The sequence below is a fragment of the Chelmon rostratus genome, chromosome 4 (genome assembly GCF_017976325.1).
Source record: "Chelmon rostratus isolate fCheRos1 chromosome 4, fCheRos1.pri, whole genome shotgun sequence".
NCBI classification, from domain to species: domain Eukaryota; kingdom Metazoa; phylum Chordata; class Actinopteri; order Chaetodontiformes; family Chaetodontidae; genus Chelmon; species Chelmon rostratus.
In genome coordinates this window covers 29,404,538-29,424,654 of record NC_055661.1, presented here as the reverse complement: position 1 = coordinate 29,424,654, position 20,117 = coordinate 29,404,538, and the positions used below count along the sequence as shown (strand labels likewise).

General features: G+C 46.5%; 3 protein-coding genes across 3 annotated transcripts; 1 reads left to right on the top strand and 2 right to left on the bottom strand.

The window, feature by feature from the left end:
* Positions 1–10,258, bottom strand: orc1 (origin recognition complex, subunit 1). The gene is made up of 17 exons (XM_041935558.1): positions 9,996–10,258; positions 8,858–8,985; positions 8,606–8,778; positions 7,757–8,210; positions 6,699–6,966; positions 5,278–5,340; positions 4,855–4,962; positions 4,527–4,770; positions 4,343–4,449; positions 4,118–4,219; positions 3,496–3,667; positions 3,228–3,335; positions 2,882–3,031; positions 1,556–1,675; positions 1,312–1,481; positions 1,140–1,227; positions 1–357 (listed from the first exon to the last, which is right to left on the bottom strand). Exons 1-17 carry the CDS (start codon positions 10,088–10,090, stop codon positions 163–165), a joined length of 2,745 nt encoding a protein of 914 aa, XP_041791492.1. The 5' UTR covers positions 10,091–10,258; the 3' UTR covers positions 1–162.
* Positions 10,259–10,563: 305 nt separating this feature from the next.
* Positions 10,564–15,719, top strand: prpf38a (pre-mRNA processing factor 38A). Its single transcript, XM_041935622.1, has 10 exons — positions 10,564–10,744; positions 11,523–11,682; positions 12,041–12,162; positions 12,424–12,509; positions 12,598–12,708; positions 13,618–13,724; positions 13,828–13,854; positions 13,953–14,044; positions 14,997–15,045; positions 15,359–15,719. The coding sequence occupies exons 1-10, from the start codon at positions 10,615–10,617 to the stop codon at positions 15,402–15,404; spliced, it is 930 nt and encodes a 309-aa protein (XP_041791556.1). The 5' UTR covers positions 10,564–10,614; the 3' UTR covers positions 15,405–15,719.
* A 258-nt stretch (positions 15,720–15,977) lies between these two features.
* On the bottom strand, positions 15,978–19,290 carry LOC121605200 (interferon-induced protein with tetratricopeptide repeats 1B-like). Its single transcript, XM_041935019.1, has 2 exons — positions 19,030–19,290; positions 15,978–17,734 (listed from the first exon to the last, which is right to left on the bottom strand). The coding sequence occupies exons 1-2, from the start codon at positions 19,032–19,034 to the stop codon at positions 16,426–16,428; spliced, it is 1,314 nt and encodes a 437-aa protein (XP_041790953.1). The 5' UTR covers positions 19,035–19,290; the 3' UTR covers positions 15,978–16,425.
* Between the last annotated feature and the right edge of the window lie 827 nt (positions 19,291–20,117).

Genomic DNA, 20,117 nt, shown 5'->3' with positions numbered 1-20,117 from the left:
TTTACACTGAATAATCTCTAAAGGCTAAAATTGAATAGAAATAAAGACAAATAGAGACAAATAAAGCAAAACGCCCTTTGTGCCAAACGTACAAATACAACATGATGATAAAGTATCAGGTATCTGTATACAGTACATACAGACAGCCGACGAGGACGTCCTTCAGTCCGCCTTCAGGGCATAGAGCACGTCGTCCTGGCTCACGTTGAGCCGGACACGCTGCAGGACTCCCAGGCGACTGGGCTCCAGCAGCAGTAACCTGCAGGCTCCCAGCCGCTGACACACCGCCAGGCCCTCCGACACGCTGACGGGCTGCAGACCCTCCACCCGACACAGAGCCTGGTGCTGCACAAACACCTGAGAGACGACACAGAGGGGGAAGCAGGAACAATTACCCAGGTTCTGTGCTTCGGGACCAGGCCAGGATCTGGACCAAATCAATCCAGAAGCGTGTAGACTGTAGCCCACACGGTCACCCGCAGGGCCAGATGAGCCTGTACGAGCCCCTGCTGACCCGACCCCACATGCACACACATATACCACCACCTGTGCACTGCATGTCCGCCGTCACCTGAACGTCACGGCAGATCAGAGACGAGTCAAGTGTCTGTGGTGAGTTCAGGTGCCGCTGGAGAAGCTCTGAAGAAGAGCCCTCCAGTGATGAAGACGACAGAAGAACCGCAGTTTCGTGCGTTGCATGAGATTAGGATTATGAGATTAGGAAAGATTAGGATACTCTGATATCATTATTATTGTATTATTTGTGGATTGTTTCTGACTCTGTTGGTGTTAAAATCTTCAAAAACAACATTTTCACTGCAGTAAAAAAACTGTTTGCGGCACACAGACGGACGAACGCGTCTCAGGACGGTCTAACAGCACCATAAAGACATTTATATGACCACAAAACACCTATTTCAGCTCTGACGCTGTTACATTACAAAAAAATCCTACACAGAACTGAAGAGTTTTATTCATTAAACTCAGCTGAACTTCTTCTTTTATGGTGACGACATCAGAAAACAGAATTAAACTTTGACCTTTGAGCTCCACCAAAACATCAAACTTTTACTTTAGTAAAAATAAAAGAGAAAATCCCTGTTTAGAGGCACTGCTTCATCTGGTTCGCTGAGCCTTACCTGTTGGAAGGTGGCCTCCTCCAATCCGAGCCGGCGAAACTCAGCGATGACGGCCCTGAGGAAGAGCTGCTCCTGCACCGACGCACACCTGAACAAACATGGCGGTCACTTTATCTCGTCTCAGCTACAGTGAATCAGCGCTTCCTGAATGTGACCAAAGCCAGACTCTCACTTGATGGCGGTGACGTAGGCGGAGGAAAACATCTCGTTCAGCGCCTCCATCACGTGACTCATTCCCACCAATCCCGTGGCGGAAGGGTCGGCGGCAGAGTGCTCGCAGATCTCCGTCGCCCGGCGACAGATGTCCAAACATCGGCGAGCGTCGCCCGACAGAGCGGCCACCTGCCGGAGCGGAGGGGGAGGAGTTAGTCACACCTGTGGATGAGCTCAGCGCAGGTGTGAAAGACGTCGTTTACCTTCCTGGACACCAGCTGGAGGGCGTCCTCCTCGAAGGCCTTCACCTTGTTCAGCCTCGACATGATGATCTGCTGCAGCTGCTTGAAGCTGTACGGCTGGAACGACATCCTGGTCAAACCCTGCGTCCAGGAGCACAAGCGGAGCGTCATGTGACTGCGGGTTAACCGTCATCATTTCTCGAATGAATTTAAAACAACTTTGCAAAAAGTTAGTGACACGAGTCGCAGCCGCGGTGCAACCGGCGTCAAGACGACCCCACCCTCAGGTTAGAGGTGGAGAACGTCTCCTGCAGTCGCAGAAACACATCGGAGCCGGCGGCAGACTGAACACCTGAACACCACCTCCATTACATTTATGACTTTTAACAACTTTCTTGAGCCGCAGCTTCTGTGATTGTGTCGACCAGACTTCACACACGCACAAACACACACACGCACACAGACACACAAGCACACACACGCACACACATACACACACACACACACACACAGACAGACACACACACATACACGCGCACACAGACAGACAGACAGACAGACAGACACGCGCACACACACAGACACACGCGCACACACACAGGCGCACACACACAGACACACACAGACACACACACTGAATGCAGTTTGGATGTTGTTGGATCTTTTCATTGTTTTGTAATAAAATAAAATCATTTATTTTGTTGCTGTTTTGTTTGAAGAATATATTTTAATTAGTTTGATCACAACATTAGCATCAGTATTTTAATTAATTTGAGAACTTGTTAATGCTTTTGTTTTGAAGCTGCTGGGCGACTTGGGCGGGTCAGGTGAACATATATGGGTGGGCAGGCAGAGGATCGGGGGCACCAGGAAGGGCAAGAGGCCGCAGACTTGATTTACATTGATGCTGAATGTAAAATAAAGCGCACTAAACGTGACGCCTGGACAGCGGACTCATTTTTCCCTGCGTCTGATTCGCTCCCTTGGAGCCGCAGAGGCCGACTGATTTTGATTTAGTTGATTTTTGTTTTGCTTTTTATTATTTGTTTGAGGACAAATCGCCACGACAGATTACAGTGACAGTATTTAGAGGCTCTGACCTGCTCTCGTTCTATAATTAAGATTAGATCTGAAACGATTAGCTGATTGATTAGTCAATCGACTAACTATTCTAATTGCCTATTAATCGTTTCAGTCATTTTTCAAGCAACACGAATTCCTCAGTTTCAGCTCATTGAGTGTGCAGGTTTGCTGAGTTTCTCTGTTTTATGGGACAGTGAAGTGAACGTCTTCAGGTTTTGGACCAATCACAATTTAAGGAGGACGTTCAGGTGGACGCTGCCTCACCAGCCTGCTGGCCACTCTGTTGATCATGATCCTCTCTGGCAGGTCCATGGTGTTGGCGATGGTCAGCACCACGAGGCGGGCGTGGCGCCGCGTCGGCCAGTCGAACAGGTTGTACATCACGTTCTGCTTCCTGGTCCACAACAGGTCCAACTACACAGCAGGAACAGGGTTAGTCAGCGGTCACATGATGACCTCCAGCTTAGACACAGCTTCTGAAATTCTGTTTCACAACCAAACATCTTAATTATTATTATTATGTGAATGTGTAGAAAATCAGAACACGCCTAGTACACACACACACACACACACACACACACACACACACACACAATATTTAAGTTCTTACTTCATCCACCAGCAGCACGGTGGTCTCCTTCCTGGGTGCAGCGTTGCTGAACCTCTTCTCCAGCAGAGCGGCCGCGTGGTCGGCCGTGGCCTTCTGACCCGTCAGTTTCTGCACAGACGAGACCGCCGGTCAGTGAACGCACCACGCTTTCATTCAGATCAAACAGAAATCAGGAAGGAAAACAGCTGTTTGCCTTCTCAGGAGTGAGATACAGGGCATGTTTAGCCTAGCTTAGCATCACTCTCCTCTCCCACAGAGCCAGTCTCACCTGCAGGATCTGGACGTATGCCTGATGAGGATCGGTCATCTTCATCCCGTTGATCTCGATGAAGTGGAAAGGAGGGATCTCGTCCACGTCGGCGGCGTGCTGCAGACAGCGCATCACCTCGTGGACTGTGGCCGTCTTCCCGGTGCCTGGCACGCCTGAGATGTACATACACCTGCAGCGGGAACAAGACAACAAATCAGACAGCGAGAATCGATTCTCCCTCAGCCTTCAATCATTAAATCAATCGATGGAAACACGTTTTATTCTAAACTGAGAGATTTATCTGGACTTTTGGTTGAAGACGACTCACTGAAAAATTATGATGAAGGTTTTCAAAATTGTCTAATAATTCGCAGATCAAGCGATTAATTGATTAATCAAGAAAATAATCAGAAGATTAATAACAGAATCATTAGTTGGACTTTGATTTACTGAAGAATAAAGAAGCCGCTGATATGCTGAGTGTCACACCTGACAGTTTGTACATGAGGGAAACTTCTGGTCTATAATTAACGGGCATGATGTCTGACAGCCTGCTGCATGGGGGGGGGGGGGGGGGGGGGGGGGGGGGCGGCAGGGTCACGGGTCGAGGACCGGACCAGCGTCAGGACGTGGATCTTACCCTCCGGTGCCGTCTATGATCTTGCTCTCCACGAAGCTGAAGATGTCCTGAAACTCCTGCTCCCTGCAGGGCAGAGACTCCGGCACCGAGGACACGTGCAGCCTGATCAACACACACCCACACACACCAACAACACACACCGACACACACCATAATGCATTAATACACACATGAACACACACTAACGCAGGTCAGGGTCAGAGGTCACCGATTGGTGCGTCTCACCTCGTTCTGGCCTCTTCCAGAACATTCGCTGGCTGTCGGGCCGGCAGCGACCGGCTGGGGATGCTGGGAGTGGCGCAGCGGGGAGTCCGTGCCGTGCCGGCCGTCATCTGTCGAAACAGGAAACAGTGTGAGCAAAAAGCGGCGAGCAGATTGTCTCAGATTCGCGTGCTTCCGGGACTTTTACCTTCCTGTTGGGCGTTTTTCGTGGCGTTCTGGTCGAGGAGCGAGTTTTCTGCTTCGATCGGGGAGTTCGAGAACCCGACTCAGCATGTCTGCTTTTTTTCAACGTCACTTCCTCGTCACTATCCGCCCCGGCCTCCTCTTCATCATCTTCCTCACTGCTGCTCTGCAGCTCCTTCTTGGAGGGAACAAACTCGTCCTCGTCCTCTGCGTCTGAGTTCAGGTCCAGCGGGCCGTCCAGAAGATTCCTGATCACAGACAGAGAGTTCAGTTCTCTGAGGACACAGAAGACGAATGAACCCATCGTCACGGCGTCACCACGGACGACTCACAGCTGTTTCCTGATGCGAGACGACACCAGCTGGGCCGACTTCCTCTTCGAGCTCCTCGGCGTGGTGGCGTCCGGCAGCATCGGAGAGTTTTCATTGTCCACTTCGGCCCTGTGCACATCACGCAACGCACATCAACGCACATCACACAACACGCAACGCACATCATCACAAATCATCACGCAACGCACATCAACACACAGCAGCAGAACAAAGGAGCGATCAGTCACATGTTCATGATCGGACTGATTTCCCCAGAGTGCATTGCGGCAGACGTGCGCACAGAAACGCACACGCACGCACGCATGCACACTCACACACAGACGCGCACACACTCTTGCTCTCACACACACACACACACTCACACTCTCAGTCTATCACTCACACTCTCACACACACTCTCGCTCTCACTCTCACAGTACTCACAGCACTGCCAGTGCTGGTTCCTTCAGGGTTTTCGGGTCCCTTTTTCCAGAGGGAGTGGAGGCTCTGTTTGGAGACACATTGTTTTTTTTTGGGTTAAATCACCGTGGAGACACTAACTCATCCTCCTCATCACATGATGTGAGACAGCTGACACTAAAACAGTAACACCGGCTGTGAATATTCACACCTCCAGCACCTGAAGACTGACAAAATAAAACCCACCACATGCCCACAGGTGTGAACTACAGGTGTGAACTACAGGTGTGAAGATCCTCTCCCCGGTTTCATCACACACCACTTTGTTGTGCTCCAGGACTCGTTGCTAACCAGCCACCAGGCCTGCAGTGTGTGACTCACGTCTGCCCCCTGGTGGCGGGCTTCCTCCTCGGCGTTGCATTTCGTCCTCTGAGCGTCTTCCCTGAGCCGGTGGGTAACCCCGCCTCCATCCCATCACCCTGCTGAGGACTTTTATCCGTCAGCTGCCTGGAAGAGGCACCAGTGAGTCTGACCCTTTAAACTGGCTCTTTCCTTTTAAAACAACCAACTGAAGCCACTTTATCTGTTTAAGCACCTTAACTACAACCGGCCATGAAACTCCAGCAGAGGACACGTCTGTCCACGTGGCTGACAGTGAGCCACAAACCTGGATCAGGTGTTCACATGCCACAGTATCCTGAACAACGGCCAAGAGTCCGAGAAGAAACACTGAATGTGTTGAAAATTAAGCCTATTAAATATGTATTTATGATTATTAAAGATTAAAAACACATAATGTGGATATTTGTATAGAAAGTTACTAAAAATATCGGGAAATAGAATCCATCCAAACTTCCTGCCGTCTTTCACTGTACAGTTCATCATATAAAGTTTAAATATTCATAAAATATGTAACTTTAGTCTGGGCTGTACTCACTGATAGAAAAGAAAGAGGTTGAGAACGACTGAAAAAGCCTCTGCACACTGATCTGAGGTCTGTTTGTTGATGAAGTTTCATCTCTGCTTCGGAAAGCTCTCCCTGCTGGGTAGCTAACGCTAGCTAAGGCTAGCTGACAGCTGTCTGCAGAGATCGGGCTGATGAACTGGTGAACGAACCTTTTTGCTCCATGTGTGCTGAAACTGATTAGAACTGATGTGTTGTTAGCGCTGAAGCGTCTGGTACAGACGGTCCTGACAGCCATGCTAGCAGCTCTGTGAGGCTAAATGCTAACATGCTCACAATGAAAATGAAGATGTTTAGCGGGTAATATGTTTACGGCGTTATGTTAGCATGTTAGCGTGCTAACTGGCAGAAAACACCGACTACTGGACACGTTAACATGTTGATCCCACAGATGCTGAGATGTCAGTTAAACCTCACATGTGAACCTCATGGTGGCGCTAGAGGAGAGAGCGCCATCAGTGGGCATCATGTGGACTCTGACCTGGCGGAGTCGTCTCTGGCAGACGATGGCGGACTGATCGTCTCAGACACAGACGGTTTGCTGAGGACGACGACGGAGGGCTTCAGGGGGAAGGGGCACCGAGCAGCAGGCGTTCTGGAGGCCGTCCTGAGGGGGGTGAGGCCGTGGGCGAGGGGCAGCACCTGAGGAGGAGAAGACGACAGCCTCTGAGCCAGCATCACCTCCGACTCCAGCTCCTGGTCGAGCAGCTGGCTCAGGACTTCCTCGCGGCTCGACGTCTTGTTTGGACCTGACGGACGAGGAGACAAACACGAGAACCAGCAGAGTGAAGAGTGAGCAAGTGAACCATTTGTGCTGAAAGAGTCAAAATTACACATCAGATGATCGTTAAACAGCCCTTAAATGATGAAGGATCGTTTCACGGAGAAAGTCAGCGAGAATTTTTATTATTTGTCTCAATTTCTTTCAATCATCGGGCCACAAATCCAACAAAACAGTGGCGGGAAAATGTGTTTTTTATAAAATGTCGACCTTGTATGGTCATAAATAGTGTTTTTGTCTGAATTTCACCAAAATGGTCGAGTACAGTGGCGTGGGGGGGGGGGGACTGCCCCTCCTCGTGGCCCAGTTTTTGAAAAACACGTGCTAAAGAGCCACCCGGGAGACAAAACGCATGCTAAAGTGCCCTCTTAGGAGCCAAAAGGCGCGCTAAAGTGCCCCCTGGGAGCCAAAACGCGCTCTAAAGTGCCCTCTTCAGTGGCGAGGACATGCTATATGTGCCCTTTTTTTCCTTTTCGCCCCTGCCCTTCAAATATTCTGTGCACGCCACTGGTCGAGTATGAAGCTAAACTGGTAACTCCACCTTCAGCTGACATCACAGCTCTCCTGTGTTTGACTTCACTTTTAATAAGCTGCCGTTTAGAGATCAAAGGGCGGAGCTTGTTGTCATAGTGCTGATACATTCAGTGGCCGCTCTCTTCTCTCTGTTTCATGTTGTGTAGTTTTCTAAAATCTAGTGAGACCACAGCCGGAGAAGTCGGTACGGCGAAGCGTTGTGGACTCTGCTGGTCCTCACTCACTGCTCAGCTCCAGTTTCTTGCGGACTCCGGGCGTCCTGGCGGAGGAGCTCCTCCTTTTGGCGCTCAGACATTTCGAAGCTGACAGTTTGGTGGCGGAGTGCAGCGACTCGGCCTCCGCGGCGCCGGCCCTCCCCGCGCTCATGGTGGCCCTGCTGTGCCTCGGTTCCCCCGACAAGGCCCGGCGCATGACGGCGAGGTCCGGGGTCGGCAGAGCGCGTCGAGAGGGGCCCCGCGACGCCGGAGCCGCCGTGGGTGGGGAGCACGGGGGCGAAGGGGGGAGGGAGGGTTTGGGACGGGGAGGAAGAGAGGACGCTGGTGCATGTTCAGAGGCGCCAGAGTCCACCAGCGCAGAGTCCACCACGCTGAAGGTCTTGGAGTCCCAGGACAGCTTCACGTACAGAGTGTCTTTATCACCAGAGTCCGGGAACGGAGCCGCTCCATCCAGGTGCTTCACCTGTCCGAGAAAGAAACAGGAAGCTAAAGGGTTAATTCAGCTAAATTCAGGAGGAGCACATCCCGCTTGTGATCTTCCTTTGTTCTAACTCAGTCACGTTTGAAATAGAGACGTCCGATCCTGATGATCGGTGTCGAGTCTGATCCAGACAAGCTTTAACGGATCATCTTAGCTGAAATAAAGCCGATCAAAGCCCGATCCTTTCTTTCCTGAACTCCACCTCAGCCTGCTGGTGCTGCTCCTCGGCATCGTAAAGTTAACATTTCAGTGTGTTAATGTGAAAAATGATTTGAGTGCATTTATCATTAGCAAAGAGCAGCTACACTGGGCTGCAGCTGTTATTTCAGTGTGTCAGATACACACTTAACATCTAATAGCGTCCCTCCGTCCTTCACCTGCACAGGTCTGAGGATGGACTCTGCGTTGACCTCGTCGTCACAGCTTCGACCCTGGTAGAAGAAGATCTCCTGTGGGTGGGGCTCTCTGCCCAGCAGCTTCAGTTTGCTCAAAGGCACCTCGGACACACGGACAAACCACTGAACCACCGCCTTTTTCTGCTTCCCGTTCTCTGAAACACAACGACAGGACGTTCAGCCACACCGTCTGAGCCACGTCAAGTCCCTCCGGACACACTGAGCGCGACTCACCGTCACCGAACAGCTTGACGACTCTGGCCACGTACGGGTTGTCTTCATCATCTCCCTCGATGAGGATGTGCTGGCCGGTGGTAATGACGGTGGTCCTCGGGAGACCCTCCACTCGGATGGCCAAAGAGCTGACGCACAAAAAGACATGAGTGCACTTTGATTATGGAAGCAAAAGCCGGAATTTCACAATAAAACTGCCGTGATCAACAATTACCAGCTTGTAAAGAGTCACATGGGGATCTTAAATACCCAGTTTAAGCTGGTCTAAGTGTTGTTTTACTCTTTTAGTGTGACACATGGTTTCTGTATCTGTCTTAAGTTAAGTGATCCTTCAGTGTGACACCTGCCACTCTGTCATATTATTTTATTGTCTTCCATCCATACAGAGATTTATGTATTTGTGGAATAAGACCGAGGCATAAAGTTCAAACAACTTCTGGTGTGTTTGTGTCTTTGTGAAATTTCTTCTTGTTCAAATGGTTTGAGTCGCCCTGTTCATGCCTGGATGTTTGGAGGATCAATGCAGCGTCAAATCTGGTCAGTGCGACACATTTCACCATAAATTTAAGACAAAAGCTCGCCTTTTTGTACCTGACTTGTCCGGATCTCTTCCAAACGGCATTAAGAGCGTATTTAATTGATTTCACCTTAATTCAAACTTAAATAGAAAAATACAACAAGTAGAAAAAAGGGGCAACAGGTAATAAAACTAAACAATCAGTTGATTAATCAATTAGTCAATTGAAAATTAATGTGTAACCATTCTGATTCTTTTATCAGATTATGTAGTTATAAAGAAAGCAGCCCATTAAAACCAATAAATCACATGACTGATTTCCTGGTTCTCAAATAAGATAATTTGCTGTTCTTCCTTGTCTTATGTGATTAAAATAATCAATATGTTTAAGGTCTGGACGGTTGATCGAACAAAACAAGACAGTGGAAGACGTCACCAATGGATCAGAGGAAACTTAAAAGCAATTTTTCACTTTTTTCTAACACGATTCAAGTCATGATTAAAGTAGATGTATAAGTCATATAAAATGCAGACAAAGATTAATAATTGAGCTGTATTTCAATACGAAAATGGTGGAAATAGTTCCTGTTCTCCCAAAGACATGAACTTAACGTTACTTACCGATATTCATAGGTTTTTAACTTCCTGTTGAACCGTAAAGGCTCTTCCAGCCAACTGTAGGCTCGTCGAACTCTCAGTCTGGTGAAATATTTCATCCCGTTTCCTCGCGGTTTGCTTGCTGCACGAGCTCCGATAAAACGACAATCAAAACAAAAATAAGACTTTTGTAGAAGGGTGGTCCCGATCTGCGCCGTTTATATGGTTTAATTCAAAGCCTGGATCGAAAAAAGAAAACTTCAATCTCGAGTCAACGCTACACTGAAAACAACATTTCGCGCGAAAATTCCGTCATTTCCGCCTTCTTCTTCGCTAGTTTTAATGGCGTTAATAAAACCGGCATGAAAGGTGCATGTCGCCACCTACTGTACCGGAAGTATACACGCATGCGTTTAAGACGCGTCCGTTGTTTGTTGTTTTTTTTTTTGTTGTGTTGTTATTTTGTGAGTAAGACTCAAAAAGCCCTTCCTGTATTTTCTGATTAAAAACCAACTTTGTTCTGTTATTAATCTGTTTTTATTTACGGATAATTCTGTAACCGGAAGTGTTATGTACGTTTCCGCCGGTGCTGCTGCTATTGCTGCTGTGTCCATGCTAGTTCAGTAACTCTTTTTTCATTCCGATGGCAAATCGAACCGTTAAAGATGCTAACAGTATACACGGGACTAACCCGCAGTATCTGGTGGAGAAAATCACCCGGACGCGAATATACGAGTCTAAATACTGGAAGGAGGAGTGCTTCGGTCTGACGGGTGAGTAGCATGTTAGCTAGGGAGCTAACGTTAGCTTTCTGTCGCTAGTGTAATAACGTTAACCGACAACCCGGCAGATTTCACCCCACTGTTGTTCGCCTAACGTTGATATATTTCAGTTCATGTGAAACAACCCTCACTTTTACGGAACCATGTAGTTTACTTGAGTAACAGTATTGTTAATTTGGTCTCTTTTCAACCTGGATTGCGTAGCTAACAGTGTTTGTCTACTTTAGATGTATTCAAGTTACAAAAATAACAAGTAAGGCTGCAGCTCAAAGTTTGTTCTCGTAACTGTTTATTTTGTCCAACCAAACGCCCCCCTCCCAGTACTATAACAGAAGACTGAAAAAACAGTAAACAATAAATCTTCACATTAGATAAGGTGGAGCCATCAAATGTTTTCATAGTTTTACCTTTTTTTTTTACTTGGTCTTAAACAATCAATAATCACAATAGTTTATTATTGTTTATTATTAATTAACAAATCAGTGCAGCTCTAGGACTAATAAAAACAAAACATTTTAAAGCTATAACTAGTATATATTTGAGATTTGACTGTCCAGTAGCTAATTCTTTTAACATGACTTTGCAGTGATAATATGAGACTGCCCTCATACTTCTGTTTAATTATGTTCTAGATCAGTTTTCCAGTGAAGGCAAATCTTAATGCTACAGAAAACACTTATACTGTAGATTATAAAGAGCCTCTTTGGCCTTTTCTGATTCACAGTGACAATGTTAATCGCCCGTGTGCATGTTGTTGTGTCGTCCACAGCCGAGCTGGTTGTTGACAAAGCCATGGAGCTGAAGTATGTTGGTGGAGTTTATGGTGGAAACATCAAGCCCACGCCCTTCCTCTGCCTCACCCTGAAGATGCTGCAGATTCAACCTGAAAAAGACATCATTGTTGAGTTCATCAAAAATGAGGATTTCAAGTGAGTTTCAATCTATTGGGAGAATAAAGTGGACGTTGGTGCTGTATTCCCTTCATTAACAAACCAGCCAACCAAACAAATCAACAAAAAGGGATTTTTCAACCTTAAGGGTTACAAAGTGTGAACAATGTGTAAAATAAGTAAACATTCTGGTCATAGGACCACATACTTCTAGAAACAACACATCACTTCTCAGATGGGTTGATATCTTGAAAAGGTGTTTTTCATGCACTGTGGTCACAAAGACATCAGAATGAATATACAGACATTATGTGTACTTGCCAAGCTGACATGATATTTGTGTACTCACGCTGGGCTCGTTCTGGATCGTTACCATGCTGCCTTTTTGTTTTATTAGATACGTTCGTCTGCTCGGAGCGATGTACATGAGGTTAACTGGCACTGCGGTGGATTGCTACAAATACCTGGAGCCGCTGTACAACGACTACAGAAAAATCAAGAGCCAGAACAGAAACGGAGGTGAGGGTTGACAATCGCTCCACGAATCATTCATCAACTCATCGTAGCCGTGTTTGATGTTGATGGGTTGACTTCTCCAGAGCAGCCCCGTAAGCAGTCATTACTGGTTTCAGTCATTATTCAGGGCAGGGCCACAATTAGCAGTTTAATTTGGAAAAAATTAGATTCCAGGTAGTTTTTAGAGCTTTTGTCTGAACTCTGATTATGTTGTGGACGTTCAGGTTGCTTTCGCTCCTCTTCACCTTTTTTCTCTCGTTTTAGAGTTTGAGTTGATGCACGTGGACGAGTTTATTGATGAGCTTCTTCATGCAGAGAGGATGTGTGACATCATTCTGCCCCGCCTACAGGTACGTTGACATCACGTCTATCACACACAGCTCGATGTTAGTGCCTACACCACTGATGTGTGTGTGTGTGTGTGTGTGCGTGTTATAGAAGAGACACGTCCTTGAGGAGGCTGAGATGCTGGATCCACGTATCAGTGCTCTGGAGGAAGACCTGGATGAGGTGGAGAGCAGTGAAGAAGAAGACGAGGAAGAAGAGAAGGTAATAATGAAACATTGAACAACCTGCCCGGCTGATCCTAACCACCCCACCCCAGGCCGGCAGAGCAGCTGTACACTGTGTGTGTCTCCATGCTTCTGTCAGGCAGTCAGAGTGAATGAAACTCTCCCTCTTGGTCCATTAGAGCTGTCATGTTTCATGAAAACCAAACTCAAGTTAACGAGACCTGAAACAGCAATTGTTCAAATATATTTGAAGATTATTTTAATCCTGAGCGATGGAGGGTTAACGTTCTGCTGCCTCACCTGGGTAATCACATTAATAATGTTGCTCTAAGGCAGCTGAACAGTCTTACCCTCATCCATGAACTTTTTACCTCTGATGTTGAAACCAAAATGCTTCATCACATTCTTCTCAGATAGTTTGGTATCAACACGTCGGCGAACTAGTTGTTTCCTGACCCCGATACACAGTGATACTCACTTTATTAACAACGTTCAGTCCTCAGACCGTCATCAGGAAAAGTTCAGTACGATTTTATCTGATGGGTTTTTGATCTGACGCACTTGTTCATGAGTTTTATTATGTGATTATATTAAGCTTTATAGTGATTGTAAAACTGTGAATTTTAAATTTGTTCAGATCTTTAGAGATTGAATATTTCATTTCTTCTGTGTTCAAATGATAGTAAGTAAGCCCTGAGATGTATGTTGAGTGGTTGTGGCAGCAGTATATACATGTATTTAGTTTATATGATGAACGGGCTACATGTCAGAGGCCCACTGAGTCCCACAGATTGTTGCCATGGAAGTTATTGAAGTCTGAAGCTTTTGAATGTGGTCTCACTCATAATCAACGAACTGCTGATCGACTGACAGAAAGCAGGATCAGTTTGTTGTCACGCGGGACTTTTCCGCGGGTTTTTAAATGTTCGCGTTTTTCCGCCCGCAGCTGGAGAGACTCCAGACCCCCGAACCCCACAGACGCAGTTACCGTGACAACGACAGACCTCGTCGATCGCCGTCACCTCGTTACAGGCGCAGTCGCTCGCCCAGACGGTTTGTGTTTTCATTAACTTTCACAGCTGAATGTGGACTTCTGTGAACTGATTCTAAATCCTGATTTCAGCTCTAAAACAAATCCTCTGGGTTTATTTTCCAGGAGGAGCAGATCCCCAAAGAGGAGAAGGTATGTTTGCTTTTGGCTGAAATCCTTGAAATTAAGTCGCCTTTAAATATAATGTTTGTAGCCCACACTCATCGATGTCCATTGTCGTATGTACTCAGCCCCTCGCCCCGAAGAGACCGCCATCGCAGCAAGAGTCCGCGCCGCCATCGCAGCCGGTCCAGAGACAGACGCCACCGCTCCAAATCCCCAGGTGAACAAAGGAGAAAAGCTGTGGGATGGATGTTAGCATGAGCGCAGCCTGAATGCACACAGGGAGCTAAGAAAAAGCTTAGTAATTGTAAATTGTGGAGAACTGCTCCACCAGAAGGTGGCAGCAGGAGTAGCCTTTGTTGCTTCAGTGTCTCAGTTTTCCTGTGAAGACCAAGTTTATTGTCAGAGAGCCAGACTCTTTTTATGTGATGTCATGAATGCAGCATCATCAGAACAAAAACAGACCTCCATATAATGAAGTGCATTTCAACTCCACTTTGAACTGTGACCTCAGTCAAACACGTATAACTCCACTCCACGTTAACATAAGAAAGGTTAAATGTATGCCCGTGTGCGGTTATTGGATTGAAGCAGATTGTCCAGATGTACCTCAGAAAATGACCCCTGACTGTATGTTTGTGGTTTGGCTGAGCGACGTGCAAAAAAAAGTGATTATTTTGACAAATGTTATGACACATTTTTACTTTCACCAAAAACTTGCTGCTTCTGCAAATCTCTAAAAAGTTATTTGCCAGCTCTGTGATGATGCATTTTCCAGCTGATCCAAGAGGCTTTTAAAGAGTTTATTTAGCTGAAGAAGGACGAGAATTTCCTCAAGACACAAAGAAAACCTTCACCCTTCAGTTCATCACAAACAGTCAACACGTGGAGATACGTGCTTTTCACTGGACAGGAAGTAGTAGCTGAATCTGTCAGTTACATGTTGTGGAGTAAAAAGTACAGTATTTACCTCTGAGACGTGGAGAACAAGGATGAAGCTGCATAAAATAGAAATACTCAAGTAAAGCACAAGTACCTCGAATTTGTACTTAAAGTACTGTAAGTTTGAATCAGAGCAGATAAACGTAGTTACAGTGATTCTGCAGAAGAGGAACAGTCTCACCGGGTGTGATGATTTGATGAAGGTGTTTGGTTCTCGTCGTTTTGAACAGGTCACCACCGGAGCCACAGACATCGCAGCCACTCCAAGTCTCCAGAGAGGTGAGTGACACGTGAGGCCGGCGTCCTCTGCAGCTTCACCAAAACTACCAAAGCTCCGGTCACATGAACACGAGCTGCCGAACCACAACTTTAATAACTCGTTTAAATCCTGAATAACTCACGACGCTGACCTGGAAGTCAGTCACAGCTTTCACCCCTCTGTGGTTGTTTATTCTCGCCGTCGAAGCTTCCGGAGCTTCGATCGAATCGTCTGAAAGTGAAATGTTTCTGTTCCTGTTTGTAATTACATCTGCTGTGATTGATCATCAGTGATGAGGTGTGAACGGCTCATCTTGTTTCTTTCACACCACAGGAGTTCAAAGAAGAGTCACAAGAAGAGCCGAAGAGGAAACGAGTGATTTCATATCTCCGTCTGTTTCTTCTTCTTCTTCTTTTTTATTTTTACCTCGTAACTGTCAGAGATCTTGTCTTTTGAATCTTTTTGACTTTTCACTTTGTTAAATTACATTTTTTGAATAATTCAGTTTTGGATGTTGTCAGATATTACAGATGTAAAGCTCAGCAGTGTGTATGTGCAGTATCTGACCCCTCGCTCATCTGCAGAGAGAAAAATCTAATAATGCTGATAATTACGGCCGTTTATTGACCCCTTCAGGAACTGTGTACATGTCGGAAACATGTCTCTGTTTGTTCATAGAAATAAAAACGCTGATTCATTAGTCGTGTGTTTGTGGAGATTTGATTGATTCCTGACGAAGACTCACGACTCATGATTGACGTTGATTGACGGGAAGAACTTTATCAGGTTAAGTAACACGTGCTGAAAATATTACAGCTGTGCTTCACCGTGTGGCGAAAAGGACGTCTGAAAAAATGCTAAATTAATCTTTGGAAAGGTCAAAATTAAACAAGTGTGCTTCTCTCGTCAGCCACATGGATTTCTTACAGTGCAACCATCAAAACAAGCAACTTACAGAAGATTTCTTTGTGTGCATCGTGTGTGTTTATTAGTATTGTGTAGAATACAGCGTGACATTAGTTGCATTTGGTGATAATATTCAGATCATTACATCATAAATCAGTTTTATTTGTCAAAGCTTCAAGCAAAGCAAGTTTCATGCAGAGAATTATGATTTTATATAAGCTTAAAACACTTAAAACAATGATAAACACTGGCTACAGTTCAGAAAAAGATCATCAATCAAAGGATTTTAATTAATTATGGAATTAACTGAATTCTCGTAGTGACATTTTAGCACGTCCACAGTGAATGCTACGCAAACTGCCATCAGTGGGGCTTCTCACGTCCTTTTTTCTTTAAGAAGTCATCCTTCCTGCAGGAAGTGTAATCAAATTACTGCGTGTGTGCAGACTTTTTTTAGGTTAAAGCAATAACTAGAAGCAGTGCAGGTGAAAACACTACGGCTGCGGCAGGTTTGCCAGAAACTCCTCGATCTCTCCACACATTCGGTTCCTGCCTCTGTCCCTGATCTTCTCCAGGACTTTGACGCTCTTGTCACGGAAGAAGGACTGATGCGGTATCGCAGCCGCCTTCATGTGGTACCTCACTGACCCGCGCCGATCCTGCCGATGGAAGTTTAAATAATTTGCATAGTGGTGGTAAATCATTTGTTGGTCTGCCGGTTCCAGATCCCTTTCCAGCAGTTCCTGGTAGATGTGCCCAGCTTCAGCCTGGTTTGCCTTTGCGTATATATTTGCGAGGTCTATTTTCTTCACCAGTGAAGAGTGAGGGTAAAGAGAAATCACCTCCTGATAGAGACTGATCGCTCTGTCTATCGTGCTTCGTATTGGCCGACTGTCGCTGTTAAAAATGATCTTCCATTTGTAGCAGAGGGCCACGCATCTTTTCAGAAAACGTACATCTGGGTGGTTTTCCAGAGCCTCCTCTGCCAAACCAATGGCCTCGTCGACAGACAGGGCGCTCCTGTAAACCCTGAGCACTGCTTTCATACCGCTGTAGCTGCTGACGGGGTTTCTCAAAATCTTTCTGGCTAACTCTCGCGCCTCATCTTCAACTCTTTCTCCTTTCTCGGCACATTGCTTCAGGTAGGCGGCAGCAAGGTACAAGTTCTCCGGATCCTGTTCCTTAGCGATTCTCATTTCCTCTAAGACGTCAGCCTCCAGCCCCGTCTCGCTGTGCTTACTGGCCCTCGCTAACCCTATGAGACGGCTGCTGTTCCACTCCACCATGTCCGGCTGCATCCTGATGGCTCTCTGGAAACAATCTGCAGCCAGCAGCTGTTTGTCCCCGCTGAACTTCATCAGGGTCCAGGCTTTTTCGGCGTAGATCTCCGGATGGAGCTCGTCCTGGGACGGAGACGGGTATTCATTCGTCAGGGCGTCGACCTTTGACAGGTAAGCTTGACTCTCTGCTTGTTCTCCCAGGTGGTGGTGCAGCCAGGCCAGGTTCCCGTAGTTCACCACTAACCAGGGACCCTCATCTGAGGCTGCCTCTCTTGTCTGGCGGAAGGCCTCTGCAGCCTTCTTGAAGAAACTCTGGGCGTCTTCGGTGAACCCCAGCTTGTGCTGAATGTACCCCCGCAGGTTGTAAAGGTGACCCAGCCAAGCGTTTCCCTCCTCGGTGCCCACGTCCTCCAGCTTCTCCTTGAGACGCAAAAGTTTGGGCCTGCTGGCGTCCAGATCCCAGGTGAAGTGACACTGCAGGGCCTCCAGCTCGGACCCCGGGGTCGACTGACTACGAGCAGCACTGATGGAGAGGAAGAATATCAGTCATCATCAGTCAACACACTCTGAAGGCTGCAGCGTTCAGATAAACACTGTTCATGTCACGGGAAGATGGAGGACAGAAGTGGTGTCAGGAGCAGTGAATGGAAAACAAGGAAATGAGGAAGGAAAGAGCATTAAATGGACAGGAGGGAAGGGAGGAAGGACAGAAGGAAGAAAGGAGATAGATAGCAAGGAAACAATGAAGGAAGGCATGCACAAGCATAGAACAGACAGCAAACTAACGAGGAGGGGGGTAGGAGGAGAGGAAGGAAAAAAATAAAGTCGGGACTACTGAATTGACAGAAGGTAAATAAGGAAGGAGTGATGGAAGGATGGATGGAAGGGAGTAAGTAAAGTGCATTCAATGACCAGGATAGAAACGGAGGAAGGAACATTGACTGGACAGAAGGAAGGAAGGGATGAGGAGCACTGAACAGACAGCAAGGAAATAAGGAAGGAAGGACGGGAAGGAAAGAATCAAGGTGACGGCTGAAAGAAAGAAAGGCATGGTTAAAGGCAGGAAGGAAAGAAGGAAGCATTAAGAGTGGAAAAAGAAGAGAACAAAGAAAGGAAGCAACAAGTACAGGTAACGGTGGCTTCGTCTCAACTAAAACAGCTGCTTCAACTTTAAATCTGCTTCAGAGAAAATCTCACGAGTCATGTTTTCCTCCTTCAGTGTGACAGAAAGGTTTGTGGCTGTCAGTTTTTATTCCTGCAAAACGAAACTCAGGGCACGCTCACACTGCAGGACGACTTTAGTTCTGCCAAGTTGCAGCAGGCAAAAAGAAGTGAGCATCGCTAACGTTGATGCTACTGAACTAGAAGACAGAAAAACAGTTTACACAAGAGGAAAATATGTTGTCACCACATCTGCAGCTGCTGGAGCAGCTCAGGCACCTTCCACAAACCAATCACAGTATTGATCGGAGCGTGAGTGAAGGTCGAAAAGATGCAACTACAGTCACTGAGGTTTTCTGATCCCAAATGAGAAGTAACAAGCTGATAAAAAGTGAGTTTTTCATCACATACAGTGTTAATGTTTACAGTGTTTAGTGCTTCTCTACCGGAACTAGACTATATATCAGAAAACAATTAATCAAATGTTTTTAAAAGAGAGAAATACTAATACTAAAATACTAATTTAACGAGGTCTGTGCTCCTGAAGAAAAGAAAAGAAGAAGCGGTATTCTGGGACTCAATAAGAAAGAATGAAATGAGCCATAATGATGCTCTTAGTTTAGTCCTGAATGAAAAGCAGCAGCAGCAGCTTCTCACCTCATCCTCCAGCTGTTTCCTCCACCCAGCAGGTCTCTGATGGTCCCTCTCTGATGGCTGATTGTTGCTCTTGATGCTGCTTTGGCTCCGACGGCTCAGTGTGATCGTGTCCAGCTCCTGCTCTGCTGCAAATAATGTGACGATGTTTCACAAGCAAAGGCGAAGCGAGTTTTAGAGGCGGGACGTCGAAGTCTGAGGCGAAACGAAGAGACGCGACTTCGCTGCAGCGCGGCCGACTGGAGGCGAAATAAAAGAGGTGCAGGAAGACAGGAAGACAAGACGGAGAGACAAGACAAAGAGTGTGGAGGAAAATAACCGAAAAATGTTGCTTCCTGGTGACTGTTGAGCAGCGCGAACAGTTTCGCGCGAATAACGCGGCGCGGACCACAAGCGTTCCTGCGGTGTGAACGCGCCCCGAGTTTCGTTTCCCTGGAATAAAATCCGACAGAAACAGACAAACAGAAACATGACTCATGAGATTTTCTCCTTTCGTTTTCTCTGAAGTCGATTTAAAGTTGAAACAGCTGTTTTCTTCCTGAAGTTGTAATATAGTGAAATGTTTAATCCGGAGTCACAAGCCTTGTATGTGCACACATACGTGGCCAATAAAGCCGATTCTGATTCTGATAATCAAAGTCAGCTTTATTGTTCATTGTGATGCAACACTGAGTGAAATGGCTTTTAATGGCTGAAGCTTCCCATCAGATGTTAATATGAAGGTGTTATGTGCATTAATTAAACTCATTTCAGTTGGCAGTTCAAGTGGAATAGTCGTCAGTTTGAGACACGGCGCTCTGCTGCCACCTGGTGGTGTGAGCTGCTTACTGTCACAGCTCACATTAACGGCTCCGTTTCAGAGAAAAACGCTTCGACATAAACGGTCGTGTTTAATCGTTGTTCTCCAGCTGACACACTGTCAAAAAAATTAATATGTTTAATTTGTTGGTTTTATTTTGTTATTATTTCTTTGAATCGTTAAATGAGTCAAATTTCGGCAAAACTCAACGACACACTTCCGTTTAAAAACTGCGCAGTTTACGTAAACTGCGTACGGCCGAACATTTCCTGCGTATGCTGCTGTAGTTGTA

Excerpts from the sequence above, each read along its gene's own strand:
- orc1 (XM_041935558.1), bottom strand. The coding sequence starts at position 10,090 with ATGAAATATTTCACCAGACTGAGAGTTCGACGAGCCTACAGTTGGCTG. Across the intron at positions 3,668-4,117 it reads ATCATAGACGGCACCGGAGG|GTGTATGTACATCTCAGGCG; the intron begins GTAAGATCCACG and ends TTCCCGCTGCAG. Across the intron at positions 1,228-1,311 it reads GCCTACGTCACCGCCATCAA|GTGTGCGTCGGTGCAGGAGC; the intron begins GTGAGAGTCTGG and ends ATGTTTGTTCAG.
- prpf38a (XM_041935622.1), top strand. The coding sequence starts at position 10,615 with ATGGCAAATCGAACCGTTAAAGATGCTAACAGTATACACGGGACTAAC. Across the intron at positions 12,709-13,617 it reads AAGACGAGGAAGAAGAGAAG|CTGGAGAGACTCCAGACCCC; the intron begins GTAATAATGAAA and ends TTCCGCCCGCAG. Across the intron at positions 14,045-14,996 it reads CCACCGCTCCAAATCCCCAG|GTCACCACCGGAGCCACAGA; the intron begins GTGAACAAAGGA and ends CGTTTTGAACAG.